The following is a 12,250-nucleotide window of genomic DNA, read 5'->3' as shown; positions in this document are numbered from 1 at the left end:
ATAAGCCCATGACCAGTAATCTGTCTGAACAATGTGTGCATTCTGATTTAGATATACAGTCTCTGAAAAAAAGGATCTAGAACCCCTGATTGTAATTTTATGGATTTAAATATGTGATAAATTTAGGGGCCCTAATTCCTTTGTAACTATTTAGTTTTCTTATTTATTTTAATTGTGAAAGTGACTAAATCATTGCCAGTTTGCTGTCTGCTAGAGTGTTTTATCTTTATTAAAGGGGATAAACTTGTTTTTCTATACCTAATTCTAGTCCTCGACTAAAGACTTGTTTATTATCTTGATTGTTTTTCATTTTTCAGTCTATTGCTATTAATGTGTTTCTGGGATGATGGCTACAAATGTTTGCTTGCCCAAATATGTAAATAAAGCACAACTTCGATGGGATATATGATCTTACAGTATCACACCAATCCTCTTTATAGCCAGCTCCATTACATTCATGGATCTTCTTTGAGGTCTTCCTCTCTTCCTTCTGCCTGTCGACTCCAGAAAGTGTAATCGTTAAGAACACCTCCCCGCCTGCAGGGGGCGGTGCAGAGAATGATAACAGCGCATAGAATACAATACGCATGCGCTCCTAAAGTCTACGTCAGCTCTTTCTGTACAAGGGGGTGATTTGTGTCGTAGCTACGTGGCTCTCACTTCTCCGACTTTCTTACTAAACATCACGTAGGAAATAGGTAAGCTAACTGCCGCTTTTAAATACACATGTGTATTTTTCATCAGATAAATGTAACCAACTATAGTTGGGTTGGAACCTTTTGATTTTATTTTACATGTCGAGGTTTATTGCCAACATAACGCTACGTCGCCATAATAGTTAGCATATCTTAGGATAGCGTTAGCTAAAGTCGAGTTTTAATTAAATTAACGTAACATAACTGACTTAAAATCAGCTTCGCATGCTTGTTTTTATCGTGTTTTTTGTTTCTTTCTTAGAAAATGAGAATATATACAGTATATTTATAATAACAAAGTTGTTAAAGCTCGGACAGCTTAAGTCAACGTCAGCACTGAAACCAGTCCCAGCTTTAAGATTGACTTGTGTTGTTTCAGACTAAGCACCATGGATCAGGTTATGCAGTTTGTTGAGCCCGGCCGGCAGTTCGTGAAAGACTCCATCAGGCTCGTTAAGAGGTGCACAAAACCCGACAGAAAAGGTGGGTGTTGTTTCTTTTTATTTATGTCGGCTAGCCTTTGTTTGCTGGAAACGAAAATGAATATATAAATTTGAACCAATTGACTAGCAATTTCCGGATCCAAAGAGCTCAATTCTTTAATAGGGACATTGTATTATTTCCAGTATTTTTAACAATGATTATTTTTGCCCTCACCCAGAATTTCAGAAGATTGCAATGGCCACAGCGATTGGGTTTGCCATCATGGGATTCATTGGTTTCTTTGTCAAGCTCATTCACATCCCCATCAACAACATCATTGTGTAAGTAAACAATTTATGATAAACAGCATCACGCAGACCGTCTCCGAACAATTTTTAGATAATATCGTCTAAAACGTGCTCTCATCTGGCTCACTGATAATTGGGGGGTTAGGGTTTTCCTTTGTATTCCTCTCAATCTGAGTACAGCTGGTCATTCAAAATTAAAGTCAGTGATGACTCTACAGACAATGAGGGTAACTTACTGATCCAGACCCACTTCTCATTATCATCTGCCTTTACTTGTTGTTATCTAAGTTCATCCTCAATTTCACTCAGTACAATATATATGTATTTTTATTTTAAAACTCCTGTAATGTCTTAATTTTATAATGAAAAAATACTGCACTTTGATCCAGAATTTCTGCCATCACCCTTGAATCTTGTGAATCACTATGGCTCTACCATTAATTGTTACAGTCATATGTTATAGCTGGTACTAATACTATATTTCCACAGACAAATTTAACATGATTGCATCTTTTATTTAAGTCTCTGATCAAGTTTCTCTTGTATGTAAATTTCATGAAATGGATGATAAAATGACACAAACTCTTCCAGTGATTAATCATTTTTATTACACAAAACACAGGATTTAAAAAGTCACACCAGTACTGTTGGCAGTTGTTTGTGTACAGTAGAAGACAGCATAATAATACTGCTTAGGCTGTTATAAAAAGTGAGAATATGTGAAAAATAAGGTGCATTTGTGTTCTCCAACTTAACATCCCCTTCTCTGTTTTTCCTTCTAGTGGCGGTTAGGTCCTGATCACTCAGACTTCATCTCGTGGGGACAGGAGATGGTGGTGCAGTGTTAACAGCTGGTGTGATTGGGGGGGAGGGGGGATTGTCGGGATGGCATTTTTACATTCTGTGCTCAACATTTATATGTCACTGTGTAAATAAAAATAATTGGAAATCTGATATGTCCCGTCTACTCTATCAACACAGCACCTTTTTGCAGTAGCTTGGTTTTTACCTTTTGTAAATCTGCAATCAAAAGGCACTTTTAATTAGGCATTCTCAATTTGATTTAATCCATAGAGATTGCTAACAGCCACAGAAGGCAGGCCCATCGTCTTGACCTCAAAGGCACACGCAGGATGCTGCTATGCAAAGGATATCTGGACACACGTAGGCAATAATGTGCAGATATTAAAACAGAATTGTTCATTTTGAATTTAACACTGCAGTGTAGAAGCTCAAGGTAGGAATAGAGTTTAACTGTATAGTGCCACTTCACGTTACCATCAGAGTAGTAATAATTTGGCATTCACGACTATTGTGGTTTGAGTATGTTATTCAAAAGACAGTGGTCACCATGGTTACAGCAAAGAAATTAGCTTTTCAGCATTAGATTTTTCATTTATATCTGAGCGAACAAAAATTAAAAAGCCTGTTCAAATGTGTAAAACCTGAGTTTTTTTTTCCCGTAGCTGATCTGGAGAAACTAGGTCACAATTCCACATTTTTCACTTCCATTAAGAAAGATTTCTCTTCTTTGTCATTCCCCGTTTTTACCGATGCCCATGCTCCAAAGAAGAGGCTGGTCTGTGGTCACGGTTACGGCCTTCCTGGGCTTTCCGGGGTCAGTGGGCTCATAAGTGTTGGAGGTGCTTACTAGCTTGCCAAACTGCAGGACGTCATTATCTGGACAGAGGAGACAGAAATAACAATTACACACAATACTAATGGCAGACCAAGTGACACCACACTTAATGCTCTTTGGCTGTTCATTATATTGCTGCATGCCAGAGTCTTTTTCTTTTTGAGAAGTGGTCTGGATCAACATGGTCTTGGATAACAATTGTGAGGCAGGGTGGTCCGCATGACTTTGGATTGTGTAAAGCCGTGTGAGGCCACACGTGGTTTTACAGCCAAATCCACAAAGGGTCTTGAATATCCCTACTTTGTGATTACTGCAGTAATCACAGTCATTACAGTTATGTCCTCATTTTAATTGCCAGTAGCAGGGAAGGTAACCACTAGGGTATACAAGTCACATACCACATTTTCTTTTGTTTTGTGATTTTATACACAACAAGCCTTCAGTACTTTCCCAAAAACGACAAATGATTTGACTAAAGCAGCTGTCCAACAGTGTCCTCAAGTGGTCAAATTAGGAAACTCAGTATCCATGCAACCCACTGTAAGACAAATTTTGCCATCTGCTGGTCCTTTATTGGGAACTTATTTAGCCTTTTGCTGTAGAGAACTAAATTCATTTTAGCCTCCTTACACTGACTCCCACTAAGCTTTAGACCTGATCTTAAGAACACAGCAGGGTATGAAGAGGACTGGTGCAAAACCAATCACATTGTTAAGAACATAATACCGCTTTTTACATCTTTATATTTTGCTTTAAAATAATACATACAGTAATTCACTGAAACATGACAAACATAGATGGAAATACAATACATAAGGCAAAAACTGACAAGCTTCAAAGTCACCATCTGCTAGGACCACCTTTCTTGCTTTGTTTACGTACTTCTTAAATGGCATTGGAAGCTCTTCCTTGGATGTCTGCTGACTTTTGTTTATTTTTCTGTGGAGATGATCCCACAGTGCTTTAAACATTTTGCGGCCTGGGCTCTGAGGAGGCCATTTAATCAGTGATAGCGGTCCACTGTGGTTTTCTCTCCAGGTTGGTTCGGGATTGTCATTTTTTCAACATTATTATGCTGAAAAATGAAGCAGATACTTTTCAAATGGTACTGAATGGTGTGTTAACTCCATCAGTTTTAACAAGATCTCCAACACCACTGTATGAAATGCAGCACCAAACCATGACAATGCTGCCTCTGTGTTTTACTGATGGCCGTAAACACTCACTGTTCACCTCTCTCGTGACCTCCTCCACATGCTGCCAATGATTTGAGCCAAACAAATCATCATGCCATGATTTTCAGTCCAATTCTTGTGTAATTTGGCATACCTCAGCCTTCTCTCTGTGTTTCAATTAATTAAGAATGGCTTCTTGACAGCCACCCTTCCCCTGAGACCATGTCTAATGATGTTTTTGACAAACAGTAGAAGGTCCTGATGGGTCTTTCAGGTCCTGTGTCAGATCTTTGCTGGATAATTTCCTGTCTCTTAAGGACATGGCTGTCAGACACTGATCATCTGCTGTACATAGTTTTTTAGTCTTGCCAATTCTTCTTTTGTCCTCCGCTTGTCCAGATTTTTACCTCTTTTTTTTTAAAGAATGTACTGCACACCACCATGAGATATATAAAGGTTTTCTGCTAAGGGCTCTTTGTGAATCACCTGGCTAGTGCAAAAAAAATTATTTTATGCTTATCAAACTGTCATCTTTGGTATTTTTTTCACAGATTCAGCTACAGAAATCCAAACAAATTGTGTGTTTAAGCAGGCTAGTAATAAAATGTCTAAAGATAAATGTTTAAATTGATTCTTTGCTCACTCGTCTGTTACATGTAAACATAAAACTGGTTATTAAATAGAGTTAGGTGCTTTTCTTAGGTTTAAATGAGAAGCACTCCTTCGAAAATGGTCAGGTAAAAGGACTGGACTGAAAATGAGAGAAAAAGTAGCCGATGTCAAAAAACAAAACAAAAAAACATTTGAAAGACCCCAAGAAAGCCTGGATAACTACTGGATCCAGACCGCTTTCACAATAAATGAATAAATAACAACAGTCTGTCTCACTGGAAGGAAAATGTGAGGGGTGGCTCAAGACTTTTGCACAGTACTGTGAATATTAATCTAGGCAAAATAACAAATCACTGATCATGCTTCAATAGCCCCGAATGGCAAAAAATGTGAATTTGCACGTCACTTTTTCCATTAAGCGTTACATTTATTTACGCTGCATTAGCTCTGAACAAGCTGAGCTGACAAACACTGAGGGAATGGAGCTATTCAGTCGTGTCTAATATGAAAAGGCTACGCTCACGGTAGGAGATTTACACCTGGGGCTTTTTGTTATTTCCTTACTTTTAGCTGGTACTGTGTCCTTAACATCTGCAGCAAATTAACTACTTAAGAAATTTCTGAACCTTCAGTTTAGTAAATTTGCAAAAATTTACTTCAGTTGTGTTAATGAAGGAAAAACAGTTAATGTGGTTTTAAGATCTGAATGGAGGAAGGTTTTTTTTTCCTTTTGGAAAGCTTTGACCCGTTCATGTCTGAACACTTTCACAAAGCAAGACACAGCAGCCTCTCTTTTTTTTTAAATTTCCATTTGTTTTTGGTTTCTTAAATCCATCTTTATTTAATTCTCTGGTTTGCCTGCTTGGTGTCAAGTGTGCTATGATCAGTGTTTAAGAGTAAGTTGGAGGATGAGTTCTCATTAGTACTATAAATCACACTGCAAGCAGGTCTTTCTTTTTTCCTTGGGAAATTATTTCTGCTCTATTAAAATATCAATTTTAGAATTTTGTGGAAGCAAAACTGCCTTAACTTCAAAAAGCAGCAACCTCCAAAGTCTCGCTGACAAGAAAACATGCAAACATGATATACTTAAGTGAAAGAGCTAAACAGCACCTTGCAAACCACATTGATTTTTTTTTTTTTTTGCCTGTCCCGTTTGGCTCTTTTGCCATCAGAATTGTTGTCTAAAGGCAAAGAAAGATGCCCAACGGATTTACTTTACCAAACTGACCATCCCAGCCATCCCATTTGATTCACCTTTTATTGTTTATTTTATTTTCACTTGCTGAATACGGGACAGACTTGACTGGAGGAAAGAAGGGGAGAAAGAAAGAGGGAAAGAGAAACAGCTGAGAAGAGGGACGGGGGAGAAGGGCAAAAACCAAAAACCAACAGAATGGGCAGCAAAAAAAAAAAAAAGAGCATATATCAATCACCTGGGTCACCTGCTGAGAAAGAAAAAAGAAAACAAGCAGAAGAGAACAAGAGTACTAGAATAAACAACATCACAATGATATATGGGAATATGACAGTAAATACTAAATATTAAACATTATTGTGCAGCACATAAGATCAACAGAACACAGTGTGCTTTGAGGTAGGAGCCAAAAAGGGTGTAGTTTGTGGGTGTGATCACCCGTGTGTACACCTGTGAGCATGGACGCGCTTGTTTTTTGTTTTTTAAAAGGTTCCTTCATGTAATAATCTGCTAGAGGGTGTGGGGGGGCCACAGCCCCGTCCTCCAGGGCATGAAGCAGGTATGGAGGAGATCAAAACTCCAGACATCCAGAGGCCCCCAGAACACAAGAGACCAAGGAAGACCAACAGAGGGGCAGCTGCGCCACTGTCCCAGAAAGAGCTGAGGAGAGTCCCAGATGAGGGCTCACTCAGCAGCCGCGGAGCAGAAGCCAGGGGGAGTTGCAGTGACGCGCCCGTGAGCTCCGCCGGCAGCCAGCTGCACCTGAGTGACCGAGCTCCAGGCCGAGAGGCCGGGGGCACCCCACCTCCGAAGTGGCCCGAGCGAGCCCCAGGCTCCAGGCCCCGATAAGCGGCCGCCAAGGAGTGAGCCGGTGTGTACCTGGACGCCCATCCCTGGACACAAAGAACCACCAACGCACCGACATCTGAGGGAGTCCGCCACTGGCAGGGGAAGTGGTGGTAGGGGGAGATAGGCCTCCAAACCTTGGAGGGCCTGAGATATCCCCAGAGAGGTGGCGCCTGACACCCAACCTGACATATAGACACAGACATACAGGCACACACAGATACAAACATCCATTCCCACCCTCATGCTCTCATATGCACTTACTCCACACTCAACCAACGTGGAGACAGACATAAAGAGACGCTGTACACACGATCACACTCCCCAAGCGTACTCTACAAACCGGGTCTAGGTACCCTTGCCCCTGGAGGGGGGAACTGCACCCAGACCCAGGTGGTGTTACCCTTTTCCCTGTGGTGGGGGGAGGCAGACCGCCCCGACTCCGCAGCAGCAAGGAGGCCCCACACTCCAGACCGCAGTCGGACGGCCAACTCCTCCTTCCAGCCCCCCTGCTCCAGCAGGTCGCAGAGAATGGGGGTGAGAGAAGACTCCAAACCTCCCTCCACCCGCTCATTGTAGTGTTGATGCATGTGTGTTCTAAGGTGCATTTAAAACCCAGGAGGGCATGGAGCTACCTGCCAGAGAGCAGCAGGTAAGCGCATGGTCCCTCCTGCTAGCCCTCAATGTCTACATGTATTTAACATTGAGAGGTGGGCAACGACGCCAGGGGTGAGGTGTACACCCTGATGGTACTTTGGATTCCGTGTATTGTGCCCACCCCCAAGATCCTATATGTGTAATGAGAGTGTGAGTAATGTGAATGTCTAAGTTGTGGGATAAAATTGAGGCACAGGCAGCCAGAAGGGGACAGAGGGGGGGGGGGTAGCCTCCTCTGCACCCTGGTGACATACCCCTACTCCAAGGTCCTGCATGTGTGGGTGGTTGTGGTGGAGCAGGAAGAGGGAGGCAGCTGGAGATGGGGAGGGAAGGAAGGGAGGGGCAAACCACATTGATAAGTTTAAGTAGCCAAAATATGTTATTTAAGATTTTCTACCACATTTGAATTTAAAGGAGGCCAATATTACAATTACTGGGGGCTGCAGGCACCTGTGCATTCAACCAGTCATCAATTTATCAATTATCCAGTTAACCAATCGTGTGGCAGCAGTGATGTGCATAGGGAATCTCAGTTAATGTTCACAGGAAACATCAGAAAGAGGGACAAACTGAACATCGATGACTTTGATGATAATGATATTGTTGATACCAGATGTACTGGAGTACTGTTCCTCTCCTTGGATTTCCAAGTACAGCAGTCTTTGCTTAGAATTGTGTGAAAAGTATGAAACCACGACAAAAAAAAGTAACATCCAGTGAGCAATAGTTTTGCTGAAGAAAATGTCTTGTTGATGAGAGGTCAAAGGAGAATGGTCAGACTGGCTGGAGCTGACAGAAGGGCTGAGGTAACTCGGATAACAAATCTTTATGACTATTGTGAGCACAAAAAGGATCTCAGAGTTCACAAACATCCAACCTCGAAGCGGGTGAGCTGCAACAGCGGGAGCGCACATAAATAGAAATATGGAGCGGCAGCTGGCACAAGCTCACAAGAAACCGAAGAACAGAAAAACACAGCCTGCAGAGTGACGCAGATGGTAGGGTCAGAAATTCACATCAGCACCAAAGTGCCCTGTGTCAACAGTCCAGGCTGGTGGTGGAGCTGTAATGGTGTGGGAATGTTTTCATGGCAACACCAGTCAATCAAGGATTAAATTCCACCCCACTGCAGCTGGCTAAGTGCAGTCTATCCCTTTACACCCACAATTTACAACCTATTGTCTAATGGCTACTTTCAGGATGATAATGCTCCGTATCCTAAAGCAAATGGCCACAGAGGCTAACATCTGGATCCAACATCAAACATCTGGAAGGCGGAAGAGTGGACGATTTGCACGATTAAAGTGCAGCTACAAAACAAAATAAGAAATAAAACATTCTGCAGACATTAACTGATGCAATCATGTTAACATTTTGTAGAAGCTGCGCAGCAAAGGGAGGTCCTGCTCAGTATGTAGCATGGTGCTCCTAATAAAGTGTTCAAAGAGCACATGCTTCCCCCCAGAGCTCACAACAGCAAAAAGCTGTTTTGTACACAGGTGGGTAGAGCCGAGTACTACATCTTTATATGTAAAATCTTAACAGAATATAGTTAATAATGTATGAAATCAAGTGTGCAGTCATGCAAAGCAAAGAACAAAAACATCGTACGTCATTAACTTTTTAAAAAAATATGTGCGTGTCGTGTTTCTTACATAAACAGAATATAGTTAGTTTTAATAAACGAATCATATTTCAAAAGCATAACTTTAGCAAAAGTCTAAATTAATCATTAGGCTGCAAGTCTCTGAATATTTTAAGGGACATTTTTCCTCCAGCCTCAGTAAATTGGGTGCCAGGACAACTACTATGCATCATTAGTGCAAAAATATCTTATATAATCTGGGCTTTTTCTTTTTCTCTTTTTTTGAGGCTTTTTGCATTTCGATACGTCTTTAATGGTCGACACTTAGACACGCATACTTGGAATCTTATAAATGTGAAGTAGCTTTATATTTTATATGTATACACACACACACGCACGCACGCACGCACATTAGTCATACTACTATTGCACAGTAGTAACCTCAAAGCACCACCTTGCGTTGCCTTGGCACACATGTGAAGATGCAAAATGTGAATAGCATTAGATATTAAGAATTTTATAAATATGCAAAAATGGTTTTGGTGCAATCACATCACACAAGGGTAAAAAAAATGAACACAAAAGAACAAAGCCAGCAGAGAATGAAGCAAATCATTTGTCCACAGGCGCCTGCACGCACATCAAACAGGGACAAAGAAAAATCCTATTCTGCTTCAAAGACTGCCAAACAAGCATGGTATTAGAGCAGCTTGACTCAGAATAAGGGTGGTGGGGAAATGAGTTGTATGTGAAGTTGCGTTACTTAATAATTGAGCGAGCACAGAGTCAGGCTCGCTATACCCTGGGTGTACGAGAACAATGTCTGACTGCGTTTAAGTGCCGGCTTTAAGGTTACTCTCTGTAGGATAATGTGTTTCCACCATGTTCTTAGCAACTGGGAAAAGAGGGTGAAGTCAAGGCAGATACTGTCGGATTATGAGTTCTGGACTCTCTTAAAAATGTGAAATCAAAAGGCTTTAAAAATACTTTTCTCACATTCTTATTAATGCACATGAGGGGGGTTACTGCCACGGGAGGAACAGTTCTCTTACTTTACATTTCAGATTTCTCTAACTATCTTGTTTGCGTTTATAACATTTATTTATTTATTACATGTACAAGAATATGGAGTGTTTACATCTAAATGTTAGAGGCTTTGAGTAAATTTTGGAGCAGGGTTACAAAAAGTGTGCACTAAATCAATGAAACAAGATTTATACCAGTGTACCGGTAATGTGATGTGACAATAAAAGTGATTTGGTTTGATTTGAACTTTGATAAATCGTAATGGCCTTAACCCAACAGGGTTCCAAGACCAATTATCATAATTATCAATCATCATCCAAATGCAATGATCATAAAACATCTACCTCTGCATACTGCCATTAAACTAAAGTCACTGTGAAGCCTTTTTCTGTTGTAAATAAAAGTGGAAGCTGTTCTTAAAAGTACCACTAGAGGCAGCAGAGCACCACAAGAATTAGGAGTCATTACCAAACAGGATGTCAGAGTGGCACCTGCATCTACTGACACACATTATCTCTGTTTTTCCTCTCCAACACACATCCATTTACAGACCTACACCCACACACACTTACTTACAGACACACTTATGCTCATGTGAACTTCACTGAGCATAAAAGGCATTAACAGTGATGTGACAGTAAATGAATATGGGGGTTACTCCCAAAGAGGGAACAGTTTTTATAAAATATTTGAAATTTGAATTTGTTTATTACATAATGTAAAAAAAAGGCAATTTTTAGGGGCTCTATGGCTTTCTCTAAAACTGTGGCGTAAGGCTGCAAAAAAATGTGCACTACATCTATGAAATATGCCAACACTTTGATAAATAAAAATGGCATGAGGCACTGCTCAAAAACAGGCTTGCAAAGCTTTACAAATATGCAATTATCACAATATTTCTACCTCAGCGCACTGCCATTGGACTACAGTCAATGTGAAGTGTTTTTCTGGGGGAAATAATCGTGGAAGTAATTAAGAAAAGTACCACCAGAGGCACCAGAGCACCACATGAGGAAGAATTAGGAGTCATTACCAACAGGATGTCAGAGTGGCACCTACATCTACTGACACACATTATCTATTTTTTGTGTCTCCTACACACATCCATTCACAGACCTACACACATACACACACTTACAGATACTCTTATGCGCGTGCAAACTTTACTGAGCACAAAAAGCTTTCAGATGGCTTCATTAGTAATCCCCTCCTCAAAGCTGATACCGATCAATAATGGCCCCCTTTGCAGAGGGGACCGAAATGAGCGTTGCATCCTCCAGTGATAACAATGAAGATGTTTGCTGCCTGTAATTGCATTTCCAGCGCCACAGCTGAAAGGACCCGTCAGCTGTAAGTAGACCGTATTTACACAACAAATTGCCTTAGAGAGAGGCTGGGCGAGAGGAGAGATTCCCAGACGTTTCTGGGGCCATTTTTGTGTTTGGGGGCCATTTTTGAGAGCGATAGAGGGTGTGAGAGGAGAGACTGTTGCTGGTTTATATTTTTTTCTTCTCTGTAGTCTTTTCTATAAAACAGGCTTAGAAACGCTAAAATATGGAAACGAATTACGTTTGATGCAAACTAACCACAGACAGCGCAGTGGTCAAGGTTACCGCCCTCTATCTAAAGCTGCAATTTATATAAAAACTAGAAGATTATACTCAAATTTGAGTCTTTTTACTGCAGGTGCAGCACTTGTTAGAAATCATTTTTAATTTTCAGTCATTGTGAGCAGGAAAGAAAACACTTTATCATCATTTTGAACAACGGAGATGCTGATCAGTGTCAGGGTGAGTCTCATCATTAATGATTGTGTTTATTCATGATCATTTTTCTAATTGCTCATGATAAAGAGCAGGATTTGTCACTGGCAGAAAAAATGGAACGCAGCACACATGTGCAGAGCAACGCCGAGCTCGACACAAACAGAAACTGGTTGTTTTTTCCCGCCCATTACGTATAAATGCATTTAGCGATGCACGGGTGTCCCCTTTTTAACATGAAACGTCAGCGCGAGGCAAATTAAACTCATTCTCTCGGGGGGGCAGATCCTCCACTCCCTCAGAACAGTGTGCTATCAAATTTC

The 12,250-nt window shown here is 40.9% G+C and overlaps 2 protein-coding genes across 3 annotated transcripts in view; one reads left to right on the top strand and one right to left on the bottom strand.

Moving 5' to 3' along the window:
- Window positions 1-602: 602 nt before the first annotated feature.
- On the top strand, window positions 603-2,380 carry sec61g (SEC61 translocon subunit gamma). Of its 2 annotated transcripts, XM_085468619.1 has the most exons (4): window positions 604-698; window positions 1,075-1,178; window positions 1,357-1,459; window positions 2,209-2,380. In XM_085468619.1, exons 2-4 carry the CDS (start codon window positions 1,085-1,087, stop codon window positions 2,216-2,218), a joined length of 207 nt encoding a protein of 68 aa, XP_085324745.1. In that variant the 5' UTR covers window positions 604-698; window positions 1,075-1,084; the 3' UTR covers window positions 2,219-2,380. The 2 variants fall into 2 exon arrangements, with proteins under 2 accessions (XP_085324746.1, XP_085324745.1); XM_085468620.1 differs by lacking the exon at window positions 2,209-2,380 and having other exon boundaries at window positions 603-698; window positions 1,357-1,463.
- The window catches only part of tpk1 (thiamin pyrophosphokinase 1), a 100,607-nt gene continuing 90,394 nt past the window's right edge, over window positions 2,038-12,250 (bottom strand). The window contains exon 9 of the mRNA XM_085468617.1: window positions 2,038-3,106. Coding sequence (XP_085324743.1) covers window positions 2,961-3,106 — 146 coding nt within the window. The 3' untranslated portion in view covers window positions 2,038-2,960. The remainder of the gene's footprint in view (window positions 3,107-12,250) is intronic.

The sequence above is a fragment of the Copadichromis virginalis genome, linkage group LG9 (genome assembly GCF_057382275.1).
Source record: "Copadichromis virginalis isolate Kocher_CV1m ecotype Utaka linkage group LG9, C_Virginalis_male_GT1.1, whole genome shotgun sequence".
Lineage (NCBI taxonomy): Eukaryota > Metazoa > Chordata > Actinopteri > Cichliformes > Cichlidae > Copadichromis > Copadichromis virginalis.
This window is presented reverse-complemented; position numbering and strand designations above follow the sequence as displayed.

Coding starts and splice junctions, on each gene's coding strand:
- sec61g (XM_085468619.1), top strand. CDS start 1,085: ATGGATCAGGTTATGCAGTTTGTTGAGCCCGGCCGGCAGTTCGTGAAA. Junction 1,179..1,356: donor CACAAAACCCGACAGAAAAG/GTGGGTGTTGTT, acceptor GCCCTCACCCAG/AATTTCAGAAGATTGCAATG.